The sequence below is a fragment of the Mastomys coucha genome, unplaced genomic scaffold (genome assembly GCF_008632895.1).
Source record: "Mastomys coucha isolate ucsf_1 unplaced genomic scaffold, UCSF_Mcou_1 pScaffold6, whole genome shotgun sequence".
Taxonomy (NCBI): domain Eukaryota; kingdom Metazoa; phylum Chordata; class Mammalia; order Rodentia; family Muridae; genus Mastomys; species Mastomys coucha.
The window spans coordinates 124,692,898-124,720,828 of NW_022196912.1; the positions used below are offsets into that span (position 1 = coordinate 124,692,898).

At 45.6% G+C, this 27,931-nt stretch overlaps 1 protein-coding gene across 5 annotated transcripts in view; it reads left to right on the forward strand.

The window, feature by feature from the left end:
* Nucleotides 1-27,931, forward strand: part of Tecpr2 (tectonin beta-propeller repeat containing 2) — a 92,968-nt gene that overhangs the window by 54,059 nt on the left and 10,978 nt on the right. For 3 of the 5 annotated variants that reach the window (XM_031357697.1, XM_031357699.1, XM_031357698.1), the window contains 8 exons: nt 2,297-2,480; nt 4,204-4,473; nt 5,761-5,941; nt 7,706-7,847; nt 11,273-11,513; nt 13,360-13,449; nt 14,134-14,367; nt 22,800-22,948. In XM_031357697.1, coding sequence (XP_031213557.1) covers nt 2,297-2,480; nt 4,204-4,473; nt 5,761-5,941; nt 7,706-7,847; nt 11,273-11,513; nt 13,360-13,449; nt 14,134-14,367; nt 22,800-22,948 — 1,491 coding nt within the window. The remainder of the gene's footprint in view (nt 1-2,296; nt 2,481-4,203; nt 4,474-5,760; nt 5,942-7,705; nt 7,848-11,272; nt 11,514-13,359; nt 13,450-14,133; nt 14,368-22,799; nt 22,949-27,931) is intronic. The other 2 variants (XM_031357700.1, XM_031357701.1) reach the window with 2 other exon arrangements.

Below are 27,931 nucleotides of genomic sequence, written 5' to 3' on the forward strand. Positions count from 1 at the left end.
ACTGGCCTTAGACTCAGAGTTCCACCTGCCTCTGCCTTCTGAGTGCTGGCATCAAAGTCCCGTGCTACCCGCCTAGCCCTAAAAAAATGATGTTTAAGCATTGATTTTCTTTGGCATGTAAGTCATAGCAAATATGTCTGGCTTCCAAGCTAGCCATGTATCAGCACATTCCCTTGTAGCTGATGCGAGGCCCACCCCTGCATCATCAGTGCTGCAAGCACACGATGCTTACCAGCTTGCACCACGTGTAGCTCCGGGCTAGGCACTTCACACACTTCAATTGCTTCTTTAAAAACAAACTAGGGCTGGGCAGTGGTGGCACACGCCTTTAATCCCAGCACTTGGGAGGCAGAGGCAGGCGGATTTCTGAGTTCGAGGCCAGCTTGGTCTACAGAGTGAGTTCCAGGGCTATACAGAAAAACCTTTAAAAATACTAGGGTGACTGGACAAAAAAAAAAAAAATACTAGGGTGACTGGACATGGCTTAGCAGTTAAAGAGCACTGACTGCTCTTCTAGAGGTCCTGAGTTCAATTCTCAGCAACCACGTGGTACTCACAACCATCTGTACTGGAATCCAATGCCCTCTGCTAGTGTGTCTGAAGACAGCCACAATGTACTCATATACATTAAATAAATCAATCTTTAAAAAAACAAAACTAGGACATGGGTGCAGTTGCTCCCGTTTATATGGAGGAGGAAGTTGAGCCTCAGAAGAGTAAAGCAGTGTATGCAGCAGGTCACATTACAAGATCAGGATGGCCCAAGGACTCTCCCCCATTCTCTGTGTTCTATCTTAGAAGTGAATGTACCAGAACTTGGGCGGCTTGTTCAGCATCCTGCACTCATCTTTTCAGCGCACTCTTCCTCAGTGCTCTTAACTGACAGTGGTTGTGTCCATGCTGGGAGCTCACTGCAAGTGGCAACTAGCTGTGGGCTCATGTCTCTGGGAAGCCAGGTACATGCTCAGAGTATCAGTTGAGTGGGACTTGGATAGGGTGTTGAGCCAAGTGCAGAGCAATGGGAAGCCATAGCAGCTTGAACACCTGACACGAGTGTTAGTCCGCAAATCAGATGACTTTAGCTTAAGGAAGCCCTCGCCCATGGAACGGGTCCAGGAGCTCTGAAGTTGTCTACCAAGCTTTGTAGTACCTGGTCTTGCTCCAAATAGCAGAAAAGCTGAGAAGCGTTGGATTGTTTGCTTGTTTGTTTGTTTTTGAGAATAAGGGCTAAGTGAAAAGTTTGCTATGGTGAACAAAGCCAGATAGAGAAAAGGTAGAAACCATTGTCTTTCATAACACTAGCTTCCATATCAGGTATTTGTACAAGTGTGTCTAAAGGAAACCTTTATTTAGCTTTGACTTTTAAGCAAATCCTAGCTGGTACCTTGGGACCAGCATGACAGGTCAGTGGGTTAGGGCTGACACCAGACCTGAGGACCTGAGGACCATCTCTAGGATCCCTGTGGTGGAAGGAGAGAGCCAGCTCTCACAGTTGTCTTCTGACTGCCACGCACATGCTGTGTATAGCACACTCACGTGTGTGCATACACATGGTTACATTAAACAAGTAATTCAAATGAAAAAATAGCAACAAAGCTTTAGTATGTAAAATTCAGACTGTATGTCATCCACACGTCCCCATCTGCTCCCGTACATCAGGCCAGGAGTCCAAAGCTTAGAACAGGGTTTGAAAAATTGTAATGTAGACAGTTGTAATGCTGTTCCCATAGAGTATCTATCATAAGTTAAGTGTACAGAAAGTTGACTTACATACATGTGTTGTTGATGAACACATCTCCTTGTATAAAGTAAGGTCTGTATAGAATAAAGTCAGGTTTCTTGATGTGATGTCATGCGTGGCCTGTATCCTGCACAGGGCATGTTCACCAGGATAGCTGTAAACATAGCTCAGCTGTCAAATCATAAACCTTAAATGTTATGTTTCCTTTTGCAAACTTTTTTGGGGGAGGAGTATAACTCAGTTATATGGTTCTTGAGTGACTTGCGAGGTGACAATGTCTTGTTTTGACAAGTGGTTGGATACACCTTTGAGCATTACTTAGGGAGGGTACTATGCCATGAGAAAGTGTTATCTGGGGATGTTGTGGGGTCTTCCACAAGGACCACAGTTCCTATTCCAGAATGTTTCTGGGACTGGATTCAAGGAGAACGGGTAGGCAAGGCTTCTCAACGATCCTTTGACTTCAGTATCCTGTCCACTTGTCTTGTTGGTAACAGTATGGTGAAGGCAGCAGTGTCCCCTGCCACAGAACTCACTGGCCTCTGTCCTTGTTAGTTTGCAGAGAGCTGGATGGGCTACTCGGGTCCTGGCTATGGCATCCTCAGCTTGGCGGTCTCGGAAAAGTTTCTCTGGTGCCTGGACTACAAAGGTGGCCTGTTCTGCAGTGCCCTGCCTGGTGCAGGGCTGCGCTGGCAGAGGTTTGAAGATGCCGTCCAGCAGATGGCAGTCTCTCCCTCAGGTTCGCCTTCCAGCTCCCACTTCCCAACCCCCAACACAGCTCCCAGCTCACAGGGCAGCTCTCCTCTGGCAACAGCAGTGTCAACAGATTGACCTTCCTACCAGCTTCCCTGGGGACTGTAAAGATCACAAATGCTTCCTTTGACACCAGTTAGGGTGAGGGGTGTTCAGCATACTTGCTTGATTTATTTTTTTTGTTTTTTTATTTTATTAATTGCAGTGATAACACAAGGAACATATTTGTGTAAGCTATACAAATAATTTGAGTTTTGAGGGTTTTTTTTTTCTCCTCATGTTGGAACACTAAATCCTCATAAAAATAATGTATTTCAGTTTGTCAGTGTTGCTATAAAGCAACTGAAGTAGTGAAGATAGGCCTATGGATATGTGCTGGATGTGCTCCAGAAATCGCTTCCCCGACTGCAGTAGCAAAGGCCTCACACTTTTGTGCATTGTTTAGCATTTTAGTGAACCCATGGAGACTTTTTTGATACAGTTCTGTGAGGCTGAGATAACTCCCTTATTTACGGAGACTCATTTACTTGTGATTTTCTTTACTTCTGTTTGTTTTGTTTTTAGATATGGCTGTGCCATATAGCACAGGCTGACCATGAATTCACTGTGGAGTTCTGGCTGGTCTCAGACTGGGTCCTCCTGCCTCAGCCTCCCAAGAGCTGGGGTTATAGGCATGACCCCACTATGCTTCACTTGTGTTTTCCTAATGCTGGATCCATGCTTATCTCTTCTGAAGCAGTGGGCATCACGGAGGAGAACGAATAAAGGGGGCTCTTGCTAAATCATTAGCTTACTAGTGTATGCTCACTCTCTTTCACAGTTTGCTTGGCACTTATTTTCCCCTGGAGACTCAGTGAGATAATAGCCCACTCCATTAGCTGCTGGGGTGTAATTGTATATCTTTATTTTTTTCCTGTTTCTGTCACACACTGTTAAGCTCATCCTCCTAGCCATTTAGAAGTGTTGGTTCTCTGCTGATTGTATTAATACTTTTTATTTTTCCAACCATTCCTTGGTTGCTGTAGTTAGAGCTGTCTGTCTCTGTGAGATCATTTTTCTCAGCTGAGTCTTTGGATGCCTCAGGCCAGGGAAGGGCTAGGGGACAAAGCTGTGTGCATGACTGCTCTGAGGCCTTGGTAGCTCAGTGTACTCATTCCTTGGTATCCCTCTCCTGGCCTAATGCCATAACCTCCACCCACAGTGCCTCTGACCTGCCCACCTTTCTCACTTCGTTTATCCATTCCTCAGAATTCTTTTGAATGAAAACATGCCAACCCAACTCACATACACATAAGTGATCCAGAAAAGGCCCTTCCCTTGGTCTCCAAGGTCAGTGTTAGGCACTAATTGTTCCTCCTTCCTTAGTGGGCACGTACCTAATGAAATGTCACTTCTCTCCCACGACATGAGTGACTGCCTCTTGCCCAATCCTGTGCTATGTGGTGGATGTGTCCTTATGTCTAGCTTTTAGATCAGTCCCAGAAGGTGGAAATGACCCACTTTCCAGTTGAGAAAAGTGAGACTTGGACACATTCATATGTTCGACAACACAGAGCTGGTGCATCTAAACTCTTGACATGGTGGGCTCTTCCTGAATTGGAAGCAACAAGTTGTATTTTAGAAAGCTATCCCTTGCAGGGCCAAGAGTGGAGCATTTGTGTAGCTGAATCTCATGTTTATTGAGCAGTGAGTAGAATTTTTTCTCCTAGGGGCTCTTCTCTGGAAGATTGAACAGAAATCCAACCGTGCTTTTGCTTGTGGCAAAGTCACCATCAAGGGGAAGCGGCACTGGTACGAGGCTCTGCCCCAGGCTGTGTTTGTGGCCCTGAGTGATGACACAGCCTGGATCATCAGGACCAACGGAGATCTGTACCTTCAGACAGGTAGTCGAAGGCCACGTACATTGTCCTTGTCACTTGCTGAATCCGAAGCTAGTCACATTCTGAGACCAGTCACAGGATGCAGAGATCGAAAACCAAGTTAAGTGAGAACATTTCTATAAGTGAGAACATTTCTAGAAGCAATGTTTTTCATGGAAGAGCAATTCCCCCTGACACAGACTGGTCTGAGCAGGAATGAATAGATAGATGATTGAGTAGAGGGTAGGATGCCACATAGGCAGAGCCTGCCGCTGCCCATGCCCTGTGCATACCCTGGAGTGTACAGGCCGAAGAGGAAAGCAGGAGTAGCCATGACGTGACAGGCATCTCCCCCTTTTCTCAGCTAGGTCACAGCCCAGCACCTGGACACATAGTTACATGTGGATTGGGGGGAAAAAAACAACAAGAAGTAACTTGCTGTAAATAGCGATTGACTTGTTCTAGGAAACTGCCCTTAGGGAAACCTTTAGCTACTAGACCTGGCACAGTGGGACTCGTTTATTAAAAATATGCTATAATGAGTCAGTGTCTGTGTACTGGCAGCAGGGGGAAATGATGGCCTTGGGAGCGGGGCTCTGTTTGTGCTGTCAAGAGGCCATATTGGATTTACATGAAGATTGATCTAGTCATTTAATACTGATTCTGAGAACATGGCTTCATCTTTGGAGTGAGCTATCGGCTACAAATGGTTCTCCACCTGGCTCTGTCTCAGGGTTGGAGGTCATCACCTGGCCATCAGCACTGCCAACTTCATGGACATGTGTGGGGCTCTAGCCTTCAGCTTCATTAATTCTCGTGTGTTTCAGTGGGAATCAGAGGCTCTGATACACACGTACACATCTAGCTTCCAGGGCATTTGACTTGGTCATGGCAGGAAAGGGGATACTTTGGTCCTACACATAAGGAAGGAGCAGGTGACCTCCAACCATGGTGTCAGAGCAGTCCCCAGAACCATGTTCATATCGTCCTGCCCCTTCTTGTCCTACTGAATTGGAATCTGTGGTTGGCACCGATTTGCAGAAGTCCTGCGGGCAAATCCTCGTAGTTGCAAACTCTGCTGGTACCCCTGAGATCATACTACTAGGACACACTTGCTGGCCAAAGCTATAGATCATGGGATTTCATATTATCTGTCCAGCCTGCTCCCTCAGTAGTTGCCTTTGATGTCATTTAGATACATGACACATATTACTGACAGGCCACAAAGAGGAGAGGGAAGCTCCTTGGAGCTCTGACTGCACAAGCCTTGCAGTATGATAAGTCTGGTTTTACCTGAGCAGTTATACCTGAAAAGGTGTCTCTTATGAAAGACCACAGATAGCACCAGATCAAAATAGAATGTGACATGCTTCTACTGAGTCTGCAGGGCTCTTCCTCTCACTGCAGGTCTCAGTGTGGATCGGCCCTGTGCCCGAGCTCTGAAGGTGGACTGTCCCTACCCACTGTCCCAGATCACAGCCCGGAACAGTGTGGTGTGGGCACTGACGGAGCAGAGGGCCCTCCTGTACCGGGAGGGTGTGAGCAGCTTCTGTCCTGAAGGGGAACAGTGGAAATGTGATATTGTCAGGTATGGGCCCCAGCACTGTGACATTTATTCCTGACCAGCCACCTAGGTGAGCCTTTTCTGGCAAAACCAACAACTACAGGTTTCATGATGGTAGAGTTCTGGCTATTTGACAGAGTTGGTCTCAACAAACTGGTCTTGAGCCAGGCGGTGGTGGTGCACGCCTTTAATCCCAGCACTTGGGAGGCAGAGGCAGGTGGATTTCTGAGTTTGAAGCTAGCCTGGTCTACAGAGTGAGTTCAGGACAGCCAGAGCTACACAGAGAAACCCTGTCTCGGGAAAAAAAAAAAAAAAACAAAGTGGTCTTGAGAATGCTCTGTGCTCCTCTGCTGGCAGAGACTGCCAGAGGGACACATTACCATTTGTGTTGGGGTTTAGATGTAGAGCTCTGCTGGTAGACTATTTACCTAGCATGCACAAGGCCCTGAGTTCCATCCTCAGTAATACATAAACTCAGCTGAGTGACACATGCTTGCAATCTCATCACTTAGGAGACAGAGGCAACCAGTAATTCCCTCAGTTCAGAGTCATCCTCACCTTTGACTACATGTCTCCAAAAAAAGTGTGTAGGGGTAGAGTGATGGCTCAGAGGTTAAGAACACCTGCTGCTCTTTTAGAGGTCCTGAGTTCAATTCCCAGCAACTACATAATGGCTCATAACCATCTATAATGAGATCTGGTGCCCTCTTCTGGCCATCCAGGCAAAATGTGTGTGTGTGTGTGTGTGTGTGTGTGTGTGTGTGTGTGTGTGTGTGTGTTTATGTATATATAATTAATCTATTTTAGAAAGAAAGAAAGTCCATTAAAAAAATGCCCTGGAACATCAGAGGCACTAGGTCACATGTTCTCCATGCGGAGCTACCTGCTGTCACATGTTTCTGTTGCAAGTCTATAATGGTTAGATACAAATGCTTATTGGTATTTTTATCCTAGTCAGTTGAAATTTGTTCTGGATTATATCTTACTTTTTAACATATAAGATTTGGGATGAGCCAGGCAGTGGTGGCGCACGCCTTTAATCCCAGCACTTGGGAGGCAGAGGCAGTCAGATTTCTGAGTTCGAGGCCATCTTGTTCTACAGAGTGAGTTCCAGGATAGCCAGGGATATACAGCCGTCTCAAGAAAAAAAAAAAAAAAAAGGTTTGCTCATATACAGATTTGAATGTTGTTGATTTAATTCAACTAGCCAGTAAATCTTCCAGCTGGGAACCAGGACACTCTGGGGCCTAGGTGTACAAGATAGCCAAAACACAACCCCTTCAACTTAGTGGGGAACCATACCTCAGCCAGTTGGGTGCCAGTTGGGTGTGAGGATACTAAGCAAGATGAAGAACACAGAGCAGTGTAGGGTTGTCGATTGCTTTTAGTAGTTGAACAGGCAGCATGCCATGGCTAGCCTTAACTGAGCCCCAAAGCTGCCAAGGGTATCCCCAGAGGAAGAAAGGAACCACAGACTCATCAGAGATGATGTGTCTGCCAGAGATAGCTCTACACCACAACCTGGCATGGGAGAAGGTGGGGAAGAAGAAGTGCAGTGCTCTTGGCCTAAGTGCCTGCTCACTTGTGCTCGGGAGCTTTCTTCTATGAGTGTGTGTTTCCAAGGCAGCCATGTCTGGACAGTAAGTATTGCCCAGCAGTGTCCCTTAGCTCCTTCCTTGTCACTCAGTAATCCACTCCTGTTTAGCCTGTTCAGAGACACTCAGTGAGGCAGCCTTGTGCGTACTGTGTCTCCTCACTTGGGCTGATGCTGTGTTCTCTCACTACCAGTGAAAGGCAAGCTCTGGAGCCTGTCTGCATAACTCTCGGAGATCAGCACACACTCTGGGCCCTGGACGTTCATGGGAAGCTGTGGTTCAGAACTGGTGTGATTCCCAAGAAGCCCCAAGGGGATGATGATCATTGGTGGCAGGTAACTGATGGGACTTTCTCTGACTTACAGACTCACCCTGTCTGCCTTCTCTTTTCTGAAAGGAGTGGATTAAATTAGTAGTATTTACTTTTACTATTTAGTAGATGAGACTTTCCTGTGGTTGGGTATATTAAAAACATACACAAAAACTTTCCCTCATAGGAAATGATTTGTAAAACCTTTCTTTACTTTAATACAGGCTGGAATTTATTTATTTATTTAGATGTTATTTAGGTATTCACCATTATAGGCTAAATAAACCCAGTGACATCCATTTGAAGACCTGGGTAATAATGATGTTTAATTCTGAACAAACATGCTAAGAAAAGAGACCAAACAATAGGTTTGGAAACCCAACCCGCAATTAAAACTCATCTATCTCTACTTGCTTGAAAGGCCTTTAAGTAAATGATATTTCAACAAAGAGCTCAGCAGTTCCTCACATGCTGCCAGCGAAGAGAGTACTGTGAGAAGTAGGGAGGTCCCAGCCCAACCTTGGATTTTGCAAGGAGCATCCACTTTCCTTCCTTGGTACATTCAGAACTAAGCTTTTAGCAGTCCGATATACATTGTGCCCAAGGTTGTTGTGACATATGTGCAGTGAGATACCTCACCTCTATGTCTCCTTGGCTCAGGCTTTATAATCACCTCAGGTAAGCCTAGTGAGGCTTGTCTCGAGTGTGCTGCTCTCCTTAGTCTTTCCCATGAAAATGAACATACATATTACACACACATATACACATATACATATATGTAATTTTATATTCTAATATTTGAGGTTATATGATTCAAAAATAACTATCGTGTATGAACATGCACATGTAAACAGCACATAAGCATATATACATATCTGTATGTGCTAAATTCTGATAGAATTTTATATATATACATATATATATATAAAACATGCATGTGTATGTGTGTCAGTGAGGTCATGGGTGTGTATGTGTCTATTCATGTAGCAGCCAGAGTTGATGTTGGGAATCCTACTTGATTGCTTTCCACTTTATCTACTGAGATAGGGTCTCTGGCTGAACCTGAAGCTCACAGGCCTGGCTAGCCTTAGCTAGCTAGCTTGAACCAGGGATCCAGTCTTTGCTTTTCAAGCACCGAGTTTACAAGCAATCCACTCTGCCTTCCAATACTTTTATGGATGCTGGGGATCCAGACTCCAGTCCTCTGTGTGCTCAGCACTTCATCCACTGTTTTGTTGTTTTTGCCTGTTGAGGTGCTGGGTGCTTCATCCCTCAGTCATTAAAGTCAACACAAAGAAAACGCTGTCATTTTTTCATAATGCACACAACTTTAACAGACAGGCACAGAAGCAGAGTGAAGTAGTCTGTGCTTTTTCTTCTTCTTTTTAATATTTATTCATGTTTTGCCTGCATGTGTATCTGTGAAGCTGTAAGAAGCCCTGGAACTGGAGTTACAGACGGGTATGAGCTGCCATGTGGGTACTGGGACTTGAGCCCAGGTCCTCTGGAAGAGCAGCCAGTGCTCTTAACCACAGAGCCATCTCTCCAGCCCCATTCTGTGCTTCTCTAGAAGCAATTATGTTTGGCAACTAGGTCTTTCCCTTTTCGTTCAGTTGGGGACTGCTTACATGCCTGTCACTCCTGGGTATCACAGACTCGTATGTGGCTTTGGCACAGTGTCTGCCAAGTCTCCAGGGAGCAGCACTTATCCTGAGGTGCACAGCGAATGCATGGAGTCTCTGAATGGAGCTCATTTTTCAGCACCCAGAGAGTCCCCATGCCAGGCTGGACACAGAGCTCAGGATGCTGACCATGCCTGCGGGCTCCATAGTGAGGCTGTGCACCTTCAGAGACAGAAGGGCAGCATGTATGTGTGTTATACTAACTTGCAACAATTTCTTTATGTTTGTTTTGTTTTTATAAGTTTAAGTTTCCTGTAATACTTTCACTTACTATTTCATTGTGTGACCTGGGAATGGGTCCTAGGAATAGGGTGTTTGTGCCAACCTGTAACAAATCTAATGGGCAAAAGTACTATAGAGGATGGCGAGACTGCTCAGCATGTTAGAGTGCCGGCTAAGCCTTGACGACCTGAGTTTGAGCACTAGGACCAGCATGGTAGAGGAAAGAAGTGACTCCCCAAAGTTGTCCCTCTCCGTGTGTGCTGGAGCTTACATGCCCATACACATGCATAATACATAAATAAATAGAAATAAATGGAGTGTAATTGTAAAATACTGCAGAGAGTTCTGCTGAGCCAGGCTTCCACTTACTTTGCCTTGGCACAGGGCTGGAGAGATGGCTCAGAGGTTAAGAGCAGTGACTGGTCTGGCAGAAGACTCGGTTTAATTCCCAACTAGCCGCTCACATTCCGATACCCTCTTCTGACCTCTGTAAGCACCTGTCATACATACATGCAGGCAAAACACTCATACACAAAATATAAATATTAATAAATATTTTTAAAAAGAACTCTGTTCAGCTTGGCTGCGCAGCACTTGAGAGGCTTCCCTCTGGGAGACAGTTGTCCCACAGTGTGTCTACAGTGTCTGTCTGTCTGTGCAGATGCTTCCAGTTGTCCCACAGTGTCTCTGCAGTGTCTGTCTGTCTGTCTATGCAGATGCTTCCAGTTGTCCCACAGTGTCTCTACAGTGTCTGTCTGTCTGTCTGTGCAGATGCTTCCAGTTGTCCCACAGTGTCTCTACAGTGTCTGTCTGTCTGTCTGTGCAGATGCTTCTAGTTGTCCCACAGTGTCTCTACAGTGTCTGTCTGTCTGTGCAGATGCTTTCAGTTGTCCCACAGTGTCTCTATAGTGTCTGTCTGTCTGTGCAGATGCTTTCAGTTGTCCCACAGTGTGTCTACAGTGTCTGTCTGTCTGTGCAGATGCTTTCAGTTGTCCCACAGTTTGTCTACAGTGTCTGTCTGTACAGGAATGTTGGCGAGGCGAGGCGAGGCGAGGCGAGGTGTACATGAGATGGCTTCTAGAATCTTGGGGTCTTCTTGCTTAGGCTGGTATCTGATGTAAGTTGTAATAGTCAGGCTTATAGCTTAAGTAATTGCTTCACACGCTTGGTAGACTTTTTTTAACGCTCATATTATGAATCTAAGTCTTAAACATTATTGTCATTGGAAACACCTGAATTTAAAACTAAAATTATTCTTTATCATCCTGACTAGAATAAAAGGTTTCTTAGGTGGAGTGGGTGCTGTTTAATCACAAAAATAATACATACTTAAAACAGAGCCTTGTGATATAAAAGTGAAATAAAGTGAGAACATTTTCTTCTTTCCCCATGGGCCCACCTAAGGACATAATACAGCTGCTTATTAACTCCAGTTCTGTGCAGGAGTGTGTGTATGGTCTCAGGCACTTGGTGGTCTTGGTGTGGGGACTTGGATGTGGGTGTGGCCTTTGAAGGCAGGTGCAATGCTCAGGTGGTCTCTCTGCAGGTGAGCATCACGGACTATGTGGTGTTTGACCAGTGCAGCTTGTTCCAGACCATCATGCATGCCACACACTCAGTAGCAACAGCAGCCCAAGCCCCTGTGGAAAAGGTCGCAGATAAATTGCGCATGGCGTTTTGGTCTCAGCAGCTTCAATGCCAGCCCAGCCTCCTAGGGGTTAACAAGAGTGGTGTGTGGATCTCCTCTGGGAAGAATGAATTCCATGTTGCTAAAGGAAGTCTTATAGGTGAGTCAATTACTCCAGTGTTCACATTAGTTTTACTTTCTTATCTTATTTTTCATGGTGGCAGGAATCTAACCTAGGAACTCATAGAACATTTAATGAGCAGCTTTAAGGTCTCCTCTCAAGATAATACAGTACCAGTGGGAAAGCAGCCTGTGACAGAGGCACCCAGGATTCGTGGTCTCTTTCCTTCCTGTTTTCATTTTCATTCTGCCATTCCTAAAACTTTGTGTCTGGACAGTGTGTCATCACTTTCCTATGAAAACCTAGTATGCTCTCATGAAGACAAATGGAAGACCAGCTCAACTTCACAATCCATTCAGGTGTGCGCAGAGAAATGGCTCTGCAGGTAAGAGTATATGCCACTCAAACCTGCAGGCCTCTGTTCAATCCTGAGAACTTGCATGAGAATCCAGATACAGCCAGGCATGGTAGCACATGCCTTTAATTCCAGCACCCAGGAGGCAAAGGTAGGCAGAGATGAGTTCAAGGACAGCCAGGCCTATGTAGAGAAATCCTGTATCAAAACAAATAACAAGAAGCCAGATACAGTGGAGGTCAGGAAAGCATGTCTGTGAGGAAATGGGGAGATAGTGGGCAGACGGTCACATACATGGCCCACTGGCAGTCCAGGAGACTTTGCCCCCAGAATAAGAGGAAAAGAGAAAACATAACTCCAAAAGTTGTCCTCTGATCTCCACACACATGCCATAACACACTTGTGGACACACTCACACAAAGAATCTTGTTTCAAGGGTGTGTGGTTGGGTAGAGATGGCTCAGCAGTTAAGAATTTGAGGGTAAGCCGGGCATTGGTGGTGCATGCCTTTAATCCTAGCACTTGGGAAGCAGAGGCAGGCGGATTTCTAAGTTCGAGGCTAACCTGGTCTACAGAGTGAGTTCCAGGACAGCCAGGGCTACACAGAGAAACCCTGTCTTGAAAAACAAACAAACGGGCTGGTGAGATGGCTCAGTGGTTAAGAACACCGACTGCTCTTCCAAAGGTCCTGAGTTCAAATTTCAGCAACCACATGGTGGCTCACAACCATCTGCAATGAGATCTCACGCCCTCTTCTGGTGTATCTGAAGACAGCAACAGTGTACTTACATACGATAATAAATAAATCTTTAAAAAAAAAAAAAGAAAGAAAAAAAAAAGAAAAACAAACAAACAAAAAGAATATGAGGGTAGGGGTTCAGATCCCACTAGTCATATAACAAGCCAGATATCCTATGCAGGCAAGGTAGGTAGAGGCAGGAAAATCTTTGGGGCTTGTTGGCTTCTACACTGGCAGAGAGAACACGATCCCCAGGATGAGGGAGAGACCTGTCCTCAAGTCCTATGTGGAAAGTGATAGATGAGGACACTTGGGACCCTCCTCTAGACTTGATGAGCATGCATGCCTAGGCACACACTCCCACACAGACACATGTACAAGTAAGGAACTCTTTTTTTTTTTTTTTTTTTAAGGTCTATCACACCTACAGAGTCTACTGAGAAAGAATAGTCCACTTAGAGGGAGGAAATTGTGGCCACTGTAGAACATGCAACATGCTGGCCATATCCATAGATGAGCTGGGTGTTCACTTCTGAATGACTCCCCCTTGATGAATTTCCTCTAGCTTTGTTCATTGTGTAGCCTCTTTGGGCTTCAGTAAACAAGGTATGGCTCTTCTTGATGATGCTTAGAGAAATAAGTAGCTCATGCCACATTGTTTAAGGACACTAGAAATCATTGTAAGAGCTTTGAAGGACGACTATAGTCTAAAACCAAACCTGAAGTATTAGAGCTTTTTGATTATTTGTTTTTTTCTTTTCTTAACCCATTTTTATATTTGTTCTCTCCAGGAACTTACTGGAATACTGTTGTTCCCCGGGGAACAGCTTCTGCCACAAAATGGGCCTTTGTGTTGGCTTCTCCTGCTCCCACCCAGGATGGTGAGTCAGCCTTAGCCCAGCTGAGAATCATAGAGCACAAGTTTAATTAGTGGATGAAAACTTCAGACCTTCATCTGACTGTGGCCTGTGGGTGAGGCGATATGGTCTTATAGACCCTGAGAGAGGGGATATGTTGTGGGCCAGCAGCACTGGAATGGCGTGCGCAAGAGAACTGCCAAGCGGGACTAAGGGTAGCAAAGCTGAGTCTGAGGCACTGTCCTTTGAAAGGAGGTCACCATGCAGTGTGGTCAGAGCTAGCAGCAGGTGACTTCCTGATGTTCTTTCCCATTCCTTCCAGAGGACCTGAGCTTGATTCCTAGTACTCGTATGGCAGCTCACAACTATCTGAAATTTCAGTTCCAAGAGATCCATATAATACCTTCTGCCTTCCATGACATGGCTACTGTGGGCAAGGAGACTTCTTTTACAGTGGTATTTCATAGGCCCTGCTTTCTTTCCAGATTTTGAAATGTCTTAGGTTTGACCTTTTTCACGTCTGATGTTAGTGTTTCCTTCTAACTTGAGGGGTATAACAAGCCTACCTGTAAGGTAATGGTGAATGACTGACTAGGCAATCTGTGGCCAGGTGTCAGGGCCATGCCTGAAGAAAAAGGCTGTGTGGTACTCTTAGGGTGATAGCTCAGTGTGACAGTGTTTGGTGACCAATGTGAACCTTTTCTGCAGGAAGCTCCTTATGGCTATGCCAGAGCAGTAAAGACCTGTGCATCATCAGTGCCCAGAGCACACAGTGCCGCCCCTCCACAGTGCAGCTGCCTCCAGATGCAGAGATGAGAGCGTATGCTGCCTGCCAGGATGCGCTATGGGCCTTGGACAGCCTTGGACAGGTGTTCATCAGGACACTTTCCAAGAGCTGCCCCACAGGCATGCACTGGACGAGACTGGACCTTTCCCAGCTAGGTATGTATGGTGCAGAGTGTGAGTGCTTCACTCAGTGTGAAACTGACTAAAGTACCTTGCCCCATATTCACTCTGTGTGTGTGCGCGGAAGGCGGGTTTTTAGGTGAGGTTTGTCAGTTGTTGGACTTAACTGGCCACTTCCCCAGAGTAAATGAGCATCTTAATTTTGTAGAGAGCTTCACCTCTCTCACTGCATGCAGTTTATACTTTTAGAACCAAAGGAGCTATCACGGGGCAGAAGTGCCATCAAGGTCTGCTTAAAATGACAGCACTAGGACAGCTGCATAGTGGTTTGTCTCTGACCTTTAAATCTGAAGTGGCGGCTGTGTCCTGTGCCTGGATCAGTGTATGCTGAGCTGTGTCTTGGCATCTGGACGTGTGCCTACTGTAGGTGCTGTGCACACACTTGTGAGCTATGGGCTCTCTTTCAGCCGCTTAAAGAGGTGCTGTGCTGTTAGCCACCTTCTGTGGACCGTCTCAAGAGTTAGAGTACACACAGCTTGTGGTGACATGGAAATATTTCATAGTCTAAGAAATGATAAAATGAACTCAGAGTATTATATTCTTAGTTGCCTCAGCAACTCAAGTGTAGTTTGTCTGCTAGTGGAGGGAGAGACAATAGCAGGAGCTCCCGGGGTCAGTGGTAGTGTCTAGGAAGTAGACATTGTTGTGTACTGGCAACCAGTATTTTGTGGACTTAAATAAGTGTTTAATGTATAATACTCAACCACATGAGAGAAGGGGGTGTGGAAGAACTGCCTCCTATATTCACCAGTACGTACCACTACCCTTGTAAAGCGCGCTTTGCCCTGGTGAGCCTGGGCCAGACCAGTGACTCTTGGCAATGGGGTTTCTGCAAGCTGCTAGAAGAGATAAGGCCTTGAATATAACCTAGTCTGCTGTGAAAATGAGCTGTGTGCCACAGCTAGAGACTTCCAGAGGAATTGTGATTACGTATGCCTTGGGCTTCACACCGTCTTTCAGATCCACTGGTCATCCAGCTTTCCAAAGGCACATGCCTGACAAGGCTCAGACAAGGCTGAGCTGGATGTGGCCTGGACATGGGTGCCAGTTGAGCCTGTTGCCTGGCCTAAGAGTTCTTTCTTCTGTCCAGAGACTCACTGGCCCTGAGCCTTTCTCCAGCAGTCTCCACTAGACCATGGAGGAAGGCTGCTGGTATCTCCGAGAAAAGCCAGAGCTAGTGTTTATTCTTACTACCAAACCTTGAAAACTAGAGAAGTCCTATGCTCTTCAGCTGGGAGTGAAGCCATTTGCCCCAAGTTTGTCCCTCTATATGGTCACCCCATCCCAATGACCCCAGCAAATGACTCTCATCCTGTTGTGGAAGACCCCTTTCGTTATAGCACTGGCCTTTGGACCAGTGAGGTATGCACTTGGACCACTTGTTTTCCATCACTATATTGTGTACTGAAGCCCTGCCTCTCTTACATCTGTATCCTGCTCTGTGCTTTCATTTGGTGCTTTTATGTGACTGGTGGTAAAATAGTATAGACTCTTGGCACCAATTTTCTCAAAGTCCAGCTAGTAGGCTTGGTGTTGGTGCAAGGGAATTAGGCAGGGCTCAGTGGGAAGGAAATTGGCCTTTGCTGTGTCAGAAGCCTCCACTTGTGCCATCCAGGGCACTGAACTGCAGCCTGAAACACTAAGCATTGCAGTACCGAATCTCTCCAGGCCTGGTCTGTATCCAGTGAGGAAAGCAGGTGGGTCAGGAGATAACTTTAGCTGGGCATAGTGGCTTGAGCCACTAATCCCAGCACACACCTCTCAAATTGGAGTCAGACAGACAGACAGACAGACAGAAGAGAGATTGGGATTTTATTTCTTTGTAAAGATGACCATTTTTATGTATATGGATGTTTTGCCTGCATGTATGTCTGTCTGTGTACCACATGCATGCATGGTGCCCAACAAGGGTTATAGATGGTTATGGGTACTGGGAATTGAACCTCTGGAAGAGCAGCTAGTGCTTTTAATCACTGAACTAAGGCCAGCAAGATGGCTCAGAAGGTAAAGGTTCTTGCTAGCAAACCCAGTGACCTGAGTGTGATCCCTGAAACCCACATGGGGGAAGGAGAAAACCAAGTCCTCAAACCCAGTGACCTGAGTGTGATTCCTGGAGCTCACATGGGGGAAGGAGAAAACCAAGTCCTCAAACCCAGTGACCTGAGTGTGATCCCTGGAGCCTACATGGGGGAAGGAGAAAACCAAGTCCTCAAACCCAGTGACCTGAGTGTGATCCCTGGAGCCTACATGGGGGAAGGAGAAAACCAAGTCCTGCTAATTGTCCTTTGACCTCTACTCATGAACCTTGGCCCATGTACTGCCACACAAAAGTGATTGCCGATTCTGAGCTTAGCTGAGTATTATCAGCCTACAGCAATCAAGTCCTTCCCCTTTTACCCTTACAGAGCCAAATGCTGCTCTGATTGCCAAAACAGTGGCTGCACCTGTAACTCAGGGCTCACCAGTTCAAGGCCAGCTTAGGCTACACAGATGTTGAAACAACTATAGCAGCCAGGAAAAGGACTACATTAAGATATTCTTTAAGTGGCTGTTTGCTGAACCCAGCTAAAGAGATAGCGTATGGAATTTTATAGTGATCTAGTACAATCCTGGCTTTTGGAGGAAAATGTGCATCATTTAGCAAATATTTAAGATGCTCATAATATTTCATTTCCATTATTCATAAATATGCATGTCAGGCACTAGACCATTTAGCAAACTAATGCAGTTTGTGGTTTAATTCATCTAGTCACAGCATGTGATGAAGACATATTGTCAGTTTGTGCCTTAGGTAACAAACAAGATTATATCATGCAATAATTTATATAGACAAGAATTTTATAATATAGGAAACAACAAGCAAATGCTGCTGTTGTTCTCTACCACACACTTAAAAAGAGTCTACAGTAGGACATGGTAGTGCACTCCTGTAACCCCAACGGAGGCAGCGAGGTTGCACAAGGTTGAGAACAGGTTGTGCTATCAATCACTCACACACTCACACACACATACCTCTTTTATTTGTTTATTTATGTATATGAGCACTCTGTTTACATGTATGTCTTCATGCCAGAAGAGGGTGTCAGATCCCATTACAGATGGTTGTGAGCCACCATGTGGTTGCCGGGAACTGAACTCAGGATCTCTGGAAGAGCAGCCAGTGCTCTGAACCCCTGAGTCATGGAAAGTGTCTGTTTTGGGGAATAAAGTAAAAGTTTTTCTCCTTGATGAAGCAAATAAAATGGAAGCTGTCAGGCTGGGCTCCCTTTAGTTCCAGCCCCAGGCACCAGCAGCTCCCTGTCCCCTCGGTGCTCGAGTGAGGTACTTTGCTCTGGAGCTGCACATCTTACTGCTGCCGGAGGGCAGAGCTGAAGAGAGCGTCTGCGAGCTGAGACTTTAGTGCAGAGGTGCACAGCACCTTCCATCACTAGAATCTGTCATGGCTGCTAACTCTGAAAGTTCCTAGAGAGAGGAGGTTCTGCCACCCCAAGCGTGGACATAAGTACAACATCTGAAGTAAAACTTCAAAAAAGTAAGCCCAGCTAAGTGTTTTTGTCTTTGACCTGGTTCTTGAATCCAGAATGCCCTCTAGGGTATGCATTCAACAGGTTCTATTTGCTCTGAACCCAGATCCACACACCTTACATGTGCTCCCATCCTGTCGCCAGTGTTGTTACAGTTTGTCACTTCTGAGATGCCAGCCCAGTGTGGTTTTATCCCCATGTGACTTTGTCATGTTCAGCTACTGCCTCAAGTTTTTGTTTTTTTATATCTGAAAGTCATTTTTTTTCTTAAGATTTATTATTATGAATAAGTACACAGTAGCTGTCTTCAGGTGCACCAGAAGAGGGAGTCAGATCTCATTATGGGTGGTGGTGAGCTACCATGTGGTTGCTGGGATCTGAACTCAGGACCTTTGGAAGAACAGTCGATGCTCTTAACTGCTGAGCCATCTCACCAGCCCCTGCCTCAAGTTTTTAAGTGGCAGGTTATAGATTCCAAATAAATTTGTCTTGTAATTAGCATTTGAGTCCCAGCCTTTTTTGCTGTATGTTATTGCAGAAGTTGCTTTATCACAGACTTTTTCATGTAATGTCAGAATTCTAGGAAGTCCATCTTAAGTCCTTGGTAAGACATCCCCACACCTGACATGCATGCGTTCATTTGTGAAAGCTTGTTCAAGGAAGACGTACAGATGGCCCTTTGGCCATAAGCACAGTAAACACTTATCACTGTCATTCCTTAGCAAAGAACCACAAGTTACAGCCATCACAAGCTATGGTTTAAATTGCTGACACCAAAAAAGTGCCCAGTGATGGGAGAAGCCTGTCCAGAGAGAGTTCTCTCTTTTACTGTTGCCATGAGGGTGCTCCAACCAGAAGAGGGTGGCCTCCATGTCCTTCACTGTAGCAAAAAGGTCTGCTGGGATCCAATAGGACCATATTCTTTTTTTTTTTTTTTTTTTTTTTTTTTTTTTTGGTTTTTCCAAGACAGGGTTTCTCTGTGTAGCCCTGGCTGTCCTGGAACTCTGTAGACCAGGCTGGCCTCGAACTCAGAAATCCGCCTGGCTCTGCCTCCCAAGGGCTGGGATTATAGATGTGCGCCACCACCGCCCGAGGACCATATTCTTGATGCCCCATCAGCAGATCCCCAGGCTGATCAAACTCAGGCCGATCATCCACAACCTATGACTTCATTCCACGGCACGATGCTACAAAACACCGTGGTTTGCTGGATAGGAAGGTGTCTGGGCATGGGTATGTGAAAGAGTGCAGTCAGCGCTCCAATGTCCAGGGTCCACTGAGAGAAGAGGATGTGGACTGTGCTCTGGTTGCTCAGGAGATACTGCTGTGAGTCTGTGAAAGGTAATTGCCACATGTATCCCAGCCTATACCTCAGAACAGGTTCCAAATTAGACCCACAACTGAAGCTAGACAAAGCCTGCCAGAAGCCCTTGGCCACACTCAGACAATGCAGCACACAGGAGGAGTGCCTGCCTTAGGGCTAGGAAGGTGACCAAGGCTGTCTAAGAACAGAGGTCACATCTGTGTGATCCCAACACTTGAAAGGTGGAAGCAGCCGGGCAGTGGTGGCGCATGCCTTTAATCCCAGCACTTGGGAGGCAGAGGCAGGCGGATTTCTGAGTTTGAGGCCAGCCTGGTCTACAGAGTGAGCTCCAGGACAGCCAGGGCTACACAGAAAAACCCTGTCTCTAAAAAGAGAGAGAGAGAGAAAGAGAGAGAGAGAGAGAGAGAGAGAGAGAAAGGAAGGTGGAAGCAGGTCATGGCTACATAGTAAATTGGGGGCCAGCCTTGTTTATAGAAGACCCTGTCTCAAAGGGGAAAAAAAAAAGACACCTCTCTCCTTTCCATATATGGCTCTACTACTTATATAGATAAGTCAGTAGAATAAGAATAAAACAAGCTTTTCTCAATCTTAAACATCTGGTGGGCAAGCTGAGTAAGTACCTGCCTCGTAGTGCATGAGTCCTACATTCAGTTCCCAGCACAGCACAGACTGGGAACACTGAGGATGGAAGCAGGGACATTAGAAGTTCAGGGGTATCCTTGGCTACATAGCAGTTGAGGCCAGTTGAGGCCAGCCTGAGATACAGGATACATGAGACGCCATCTTTAAAAAAATAAATAAATGGGGCTGGAGAGATGGCTCAGTGGTTAAGAGCACTGGCTGCTCTTCTAGAGGCCCTGAGTTCAAATCCCAGCAACCACATGGTGGCTCACAACCATCCTTAATGAGATCTGACGCCCTCTTCTGGTGTGTCTGAAGACAGCTACAGTGTACTTATAATAAATAAATAAATAAATAAATCTTTAAAGATAGATAGATAGATAAATAGATAGATAGATAGATAGATAGATAGATAGATAATGGGCTAGAGAGTTGACTTAGCAGTTAAGAACACTGACTGCTCTTCCAGAGGTCCTGAGTTCAATTCCCAGCAACCATATGGTGGCTCACAACCATCTGTAATGGGATCTGATGCCCTCTTCTGATGTGTCTGAAGACAGCTACAGGGTACTCATATACATAAAAACAAACAACAAACACTGGGCCCTGGTAGCACACTCCTTTAATCCCACCACTTGAAAAGCAGAGGCAGATAGATCTCTTGAGTTCCAGGCTAGCCTACAGAGTAAGTTCCCGAACATCCAGAGCTACATAAAGAAACCTGGTCTCAAAAACAAAAAAAAGACAAACAAAAACCTCTCTGTTATAAGGATATAAGCATGTGTGCTAGTAGGCATGTAAAATGGTACAACTTGGAGAAACTGGCATTCTCTTTAAACACGATACTGCTGATCCTGATGGCCTGATTCCATCTCTGGAACCATGTGGTAAAAGGAAAGAATCGACTCTCATAAGTTGTCCTCTGACTTACACATGTGAATGCAGGGGCTGGAGAGATGGCTCAGTGTCTAAGAGCTGCTGCTCTTGGGGAGAGCCCAACTTCAGTTCCTAGCATCTTTGTCAGTATCTCATAAACATTTGTAAGTCCAGCTTCAGGGATCTGATGCCTCTAGCTTCTGCCAGCACGTATACTAACATAACTCCTCTCTCTCTTACCTCCCTCTCTCTTTCTCGCTCTCTCTCCCTCTCTTTCTAGTAAAATGAAAATAAGTAAATTTGAGAATAAAATTTAAAGTGAAACATATAACCTATGTCCTGACAATTCTACTATACGTTTTGGGTTTTTTTGTTTGTTTGTTTGTTTATTCTAGGGAATAAAAAGAAAAAAAAAAGAATAGGGGCTGGAGGGATGGCTTAGTGGCCAAAAGCACTGGCTGCATTTCTAGAGGATCTGGGCTCATCTTCATACACTGACATGGTGACTACATCTGTCACTCTAGTTACAAGAGATCTGCTTCCCTCTGCCCTCTTCAGGCATTCATTGCAAAACACATGGTGTGCTTATATACATGCAGGCAAAACACTCATACACATAAAATAAAACATCTTTGAAATAAAAATAATACCTGTTTCTGCTCCCCTCATTCTCCCTTTGACACACGGTCTTATTTTGAAGTCCAGGATAGCTTTAAAAATAACTCTACTCCTTCAGCCTTTCAAAGACTGGGATTTTAGATATGCACTGGAAGGCCTGGCTTGCCACATGCAAACAAAATTTATGCAAGAATGGTCATGACAGTTTTGCTGTAATAGTAAAACATGGAAGCGCTCCAAATGTCCATCAGGAGGTAAATAGAGAAACTGTCCGGGGCTCTTGTGAGCAATGGAATGATATTTAGCCACAAAGGGAGTGGCTGCTGCCTCATGCTGTCTCATGCTGAAGCAGGAGGGCCTTGAACCTGTTCGTGTGAACTAAGCTCTGGCGGTAGATGTCAGTTAGGGCAGCCTGGGATGCATGAGACCCTGGCCTCAAGGAAAGACCATGGCAGGGAGCAACCAGAGGAAATTCCTAGAGAGGCAAAATGTCCTAAATCTTGATAAGGTGTGGGTTGCTCTTGTAGATCGTCAAATCTGGACTTGAACCTGAACATCTACCTGTCCATTTGTTGTTTATAAGGCTTAGGGGTTAGAGGGAGCTGGCCTGGGTTCAAGCCTGCTAACCCTCTTTGCTTCCTGGGTTGCCCACCACCCTTCCATTCTCCAGTGTGAACCCTTATCGCTGCTGTAAGGTTTGAAGTGAAGTGGTGAGAGGCTTGGCTGGAGCCTGTCGTACGGGAGATGTTCAATAACTTGGCTGTTGCCGTTTTTTTAGTTGCTAGAGTATTATCAAATATAATCTCTTCATTTTTTTCCTTGAGGTGCTTTATCAGGTGCTCTGGGCGAGGCCACACCCTTCCAGCCCTGCTAGTTTAAATAGCACAGAGAAAGTGCTATTTAAAATAAATAAAAATAAAAGTGAAGATTCTTTAGATTTACTCTTGGGGTTTTTTTGTTTGTTTGTTTTTGTTTGTTTGTTTGTTTTGAGACAGGGTTTCTCTGTATGGCTCTTGCTGTCCTGGTACTCACTCTGTAGACCAGGCTGGCCTCGAACTCAAAAATCCACCTGCCTCTGCCTCCCAAGTGCTGGGATCAAAGGCGTGCGCCACCACTGCCTGTCTAGATTTACTCTTAATTCTAGTAAATATGAGCCCCATTTCCACACCGAGAGTTTACTAGCAGTGATCACTTGTGGATGAAGTCAATGGGGGATGTGCTGTGCTTGATGGCACCATAGCTCCAGCAGCCTTCACAGGATGCTCTGAGGCACCTGGCAGAGAAGCCAATGTTCCTAACTGATGTGGAAGGACAACCAGATGACACACACCTGTGTTCAACTGCAGACATATCCTCCTGTCTTTCTCTGAAGTAGAGTTTATACACTAACTGAAAGATCTGTCATTTGTCAAACTAATTACAGTGTGTGTTTCCCGTCTCTGCAGGAACTGTGCGACTGACCAGCTTGGCATGTGGAAATCAGCATATCTGGGCCTGTGATTCCAGGGGTGGGGTTTACTTCCGTGTTGGAACCCAGCCTCTGAATCCTAGCCTGATGCTTCCAGCCTGGATCATGATTGAACCACCTGTCCAGGTAAGCAAAGCCAGCCTGAAAGAACTTGCCTGGTAGTAAGAGGGAGTTCTTAGGACAACTCCCAGGTGTGTGCGCAGTCGCTTGATAACACAAAGCTTGGAATTTGGTATTTGGGAAGGTTAGAGCTGAACAGGTTGAGATTATCTGAGCAACACAAGCTTTTTCCCTCTTAAAATAAAAACATTTTTGACTTGTTACCAAATGAACATTATCTTTAAAAATAAAATTTTAAACACTATTCAAAACTACAAAGAAAGTAAAATTTGCATAAAGTGTTGCCATGGAGACATTGGTTATTATGGGCTTGCTGTTTCCCCTGGAGATTGAACCTCGGGCCTCGCAAATGCCAAGCAGGCACTCAACTGCTGAGCTGAGGTCCCTGGCCTGGTCCTAGTGTTCTGTGAGTGCCTTTCCTAGACTTAAGAATTTTGTTTCCTGGACTAATGAAGCCATGTGTCTGTTTTGTGTGAGTGTTTGGTTCTAGCCCTGCCCTGCCCTGCCCTGAAATCTATTTCTTGGCTTTCAGTTCATCGGGTCTTCTGGCATGTTTGGGGGGGTGTTTGTTTTGTTTTTTCATTTTTGTTTTATTTTGGCTAGTTATTCCAGAAAACCTAAATAAATAGGCTTGGTTCATGTACTAAGTATATTTCTCTTAAACTTTATGTGAGGAGAGACTATGGTTAAGACTAGCTGCTCTGCTAGAGGACCAGGGCTCAATTCCCAGCATCCTCATGGTGACTCATTAACCATCCTTAACTCCAGTTTAATGGGATCCAGTATCCTCTTCTGGCCTCCTTGGGCAGCAGGCACACATGCAATTATAGAAATACATCCAGAAATGCATATACATATAAAACACATAGTTTAAAAAACAAAACAAGGGGGCTGGAGAGATGACTCAGTGGGTAAGAGCACTGACTGCTCTTCCAGGGGTCCTGAATTCAATTCCCAGCAACCACATGGTGGCTCATAACCATCTGTAATGAGATCCGACGCCCTCTTCTGGTGTGTCTGAAGACAGCTACAGTGTACTTACATATAATAAATAAATAAACCTTAAAAAACAAAAACAAAAGCTTGGGCTTTGCTATGGTGACCCATGCCTTTAATCCCAGCACTTGGGAGTCAGAGACAGGTGGCAGATCTCTATGAGTTCGAGAGCAAGTTCCAGGACAGCCAGGGCTACTAACCCTTTCTGGAACAACAACAACAACAAAAACCAAACAAACAAACAACTTGTGAGCAGCCATGGCACCTCCAGAGTTATGTGCTCAGGCTCCAGTTCATCTCTGCTTTGTGGCTTTGTTAGGAAAGATGTGAAATTATCTTGTATAGAAAGAACAGGGGCAAGAAGACATCCTTATGGAGGTGGGAAAGAATCCAGAGTAATTATGATTGTCTACATTCTTTGTGTTCTGCACCATAAAATTAAACAGAATGAATTCTAATGTGTTCTGCGTTTCCTTGGCATGTAGTAGCGCACTGAGCTCAGGCCAGCTATGTCAGTTGGACCCATCCTGACAGGAGCACTCATCACTGCATGTGCTTGGCCTGAGTGCCACTGTCACCTTCACTGTTGAAGTCCCCAGCACGTGCATGCAGGTGGCCTCCTCCACATCATTGTCAACACAGCCCTTCCCACCTTTCTTTTACTGATGACTTTATATAATTTAAGACTTATTATTCGGCCAGGCCTGATAGTACAGGTTTGTAACCCTCACTACTTAGGAAGCTGAGGCAGGAGGATCTTCAGTTCAAGGACTGCCTTGGTACAGAGTGAGACCAGGGCCACTGTGGGTAACTTGAGTAAGATCTAGTCTCCCCAGGGGGAAAACAATGGCCAGGTGTGCTAATGTTGGCACTTGGGGAAGTAGAAATAAAAGGAGTTGATACTCATCCTCGGCTAGTACATAGTGAGTTCAAGGCCATCCTGGGATAAATGGGGCCTTGTATCAAAAAACCAAAAAGAAAAAAAAATACTTGGTGTGCTAGTGTATGCTTTACTTCCAGCCTTTGGGAGGCAAAGGTAGGCAGGCCACCAAGGACCAGGCTACCCTGGTCTACATGGCTAGAGAACAGACAGGCCTACATAAACCTGTCTCAATAAAAAATAAAGGAAAAAAGGGTCTGGGCGGTGGTGGCACAGGCCTTTAATCCCAGCACTTGGGAGGCAGAGGCAGGCAGATTTCTAAGTTAGAGCCCAGCCTGATCTACAGAGTGAGTTCCAGGACAGCCAAGGCTACACAGAGAAACCCTGTCTCAAAAAAACCAAAAAGAAAAGAAAAAAAGAGAGAGAGAAAACAGGTTAAAATCTACATAGCATAAAACTTATCCTTCTATAGTATACTCTATGTGATACTGCACGCTGTTTTTAGTGTGTTTACAAAGTTGTACCTCACCACTGTGCGATCCTGTACCATTTTCATCATCCCAAGAGCAGATCCTACCAATTAGACTCCTTTGGGCTCAGAAACCTTAAACCTGATGGCTGCCACTGATCTCTTCCTAGTTTCCTAGTCCATGCATTGCATGTCAGTGTCCTGCCTTCTCATCAGACTTCTTTCTCTTATGCAGGCAGAAAGAAAGACAGCTTTCAGAGGGCAGAAGGGTGTTATGTGCTCAGAGTTCTTCATGTCGCGTAGCACACCTCAGTTCTCTGTTCACTTTTATGACATCATAACTCCATCAGTCAAGCCTAAGCTGATGGTATTTGGCTTGTTTCTGCTTTCCAGCTACTGTGAAGGCTCCCCTCAGCATTTGCCTAAGTCTTAGGGAGCCGGGCTTCCTTCTGTCCTACAGAATGGTTTGCTCGTTGAGGAGCAGGAACTTCCTGTTTTCTGCAATGATTCTTTCACTTTGCACTCTGCCAGCAGAATGTGAGGATTTCAGTTTCTCTACATACTGGCCTCTCAAATTTTTTTCCTAAATTTTTCTATTTTTAGTACATGTCAAATGGGGTTTGTTTGTTTGTGATGGGTCTCACTGAATGGTCTGGCACTCTCTATGTAAATCAATCAGGCTTGCCCTGAACTCTCACCACCAGAAAAGGCATGCATGTGCCCTCATACCTGCCCCTTCCCTCCTTTGGTTCCTGGGATATTTTGTCACAGCACCTAAACAAGTCCAGTGAACACGGTCTGCTGCACTTTCACTGCAGTGGTGGATGCTGCGCCCGCCATGTGATGCACAACCCTTTGTGTTATGTTGTGTACATTGTCAGGCTTGCTTTACTGGTACTCTTGAGGATTTTACCTTCACATTCCTGAGGAGCAGTCACCCTGACTTCCTGTTCTGTAGGTCACTGAGGCATAGCTTAGCAGTAGGGCTTCTGCCAGGTGTACAGCAGGCCCTGCACTCAGTCCCCATCACTGCTTTCAAGAAAGACATTGTTGAAATACTTCTCTTCTGTTTTGAAAGAGCTTGTAGAGGATTGGTGTTATGGAGTTTTTAAGCATTTGTCAGAATTTATCAAGGTAATAATATTAGCCTGGGCTTGTCTTTTTGTGTGTGCTGGTTTGGTTTGTTGGTTTGTTGGTTGGTTGGTTGGTTGGTTGGGAAAGAGTCATACTATGTAACCCTGACTGGCATACTATGTACTAAGCTGGCCTCAAACTCAAAGATCTACCTGCCTCCGCCTTTGGATTTCAACTTGTCTTTCTAAGCCTTTTTTGTTTCTGTGTCTATGTGTATATATCATATACGTGCCCAGAGGTCAGAAGGAGGCATTGGATCTCCCGGCGTTCCTGTTACTGTGCTTGTGAGCTGCCCAGGATGGGTGCTGAAGTCCACACTCAGGTTCTGAGAATGCCTTTGTGAGAGTAGTAGTAGTTGTTGTTGTTGTTATAGTTGTTCAATTTTTATTTTACTTATCTGTAGGACCGTGAAGGGCAGTCTGTGTTTTTGGTTGAGTGAGGCTTGCTGTTGGAGACCCAGTAGAAGGTTCTACAAGGGACGGGACAGTAAAAGCCACACTCCCAAAACATAACACTGCTGACACCTCACTCCATTATCCTTTGCTATCTATCAGGTAGACAGTGCTCCAGCGCCCAGTATCCTGGCTAGACTCCACCTCCAGTCAGCTGACCACAGGCAGGTATGCCCCACCCCCAGTCATCTGACCACAGGCAGGTATGCCCTACCCACAGTCACTAGACCACAGGCAGGTAGCTCAGCCCACCATATAAGGGGCTGTTTGCCCTCTCCCCCCCTCAACCACTTAGCTTCTCACCTCTCTCCACGTGGCCATGGCCAGCCTCTGCTTTTCTACCTTTTCTCTCTCTCTTTCTGTTCTATACTAAAACACCTTAAGACCAGGGATTGCCTCTTTTCAACTAGACTCTTCGTGTTGGCTGCCGCTTCCAATCTCTCGTGCCCTTTTTCCCTTAGTTCTCACCTCTTCCACAGTGTCGCCTGCGATGCCCAGGAGCTAGAACATGTCGTCCTTGGCCTTCATGAGTCCCAGGGACCCCTGCTGCTGTCTCCCTCCACTACCCACAGACTGGAATCCAGACACCCACCTGGCGGAGTGGAGTGCACAGGACAGCCTGCCCAGAGTACTGGAGCTCTGGCGGAACACGGGGTTCCCTCCCCCACTTTGTTCCCCACCAGGGTGCCCAGCGGTGGCACGTACCTATTTTTTATTATTACTTTTGTGAGTGTATGGTGTATGGTGGACATGTGCAGATCAGAGACAGCTTTCAGCTGGTGGTCTCTCCTGCTACTGTGGACTCCAGCTGTGGAGTACAGGTCATCAGGTTTGTGCAGAGCATTGTCACCTGCCAAGCCTTCTCTCCAATCCTGTTACTGACCCAGTCTCTACTCATTATGTCTATTCTAGTCTTGATTCACATTGAGTGGTTTCCGGTTTTTTAGTAATTTGTTCATCTGTGTCCATATGGTATTTTCATGGTCCTTTTACTTCTGTATAATTGTAGTGATATCCTGTTTTATTTTGATTTTAGAAATTCTTTTTTTTTTTTTTTT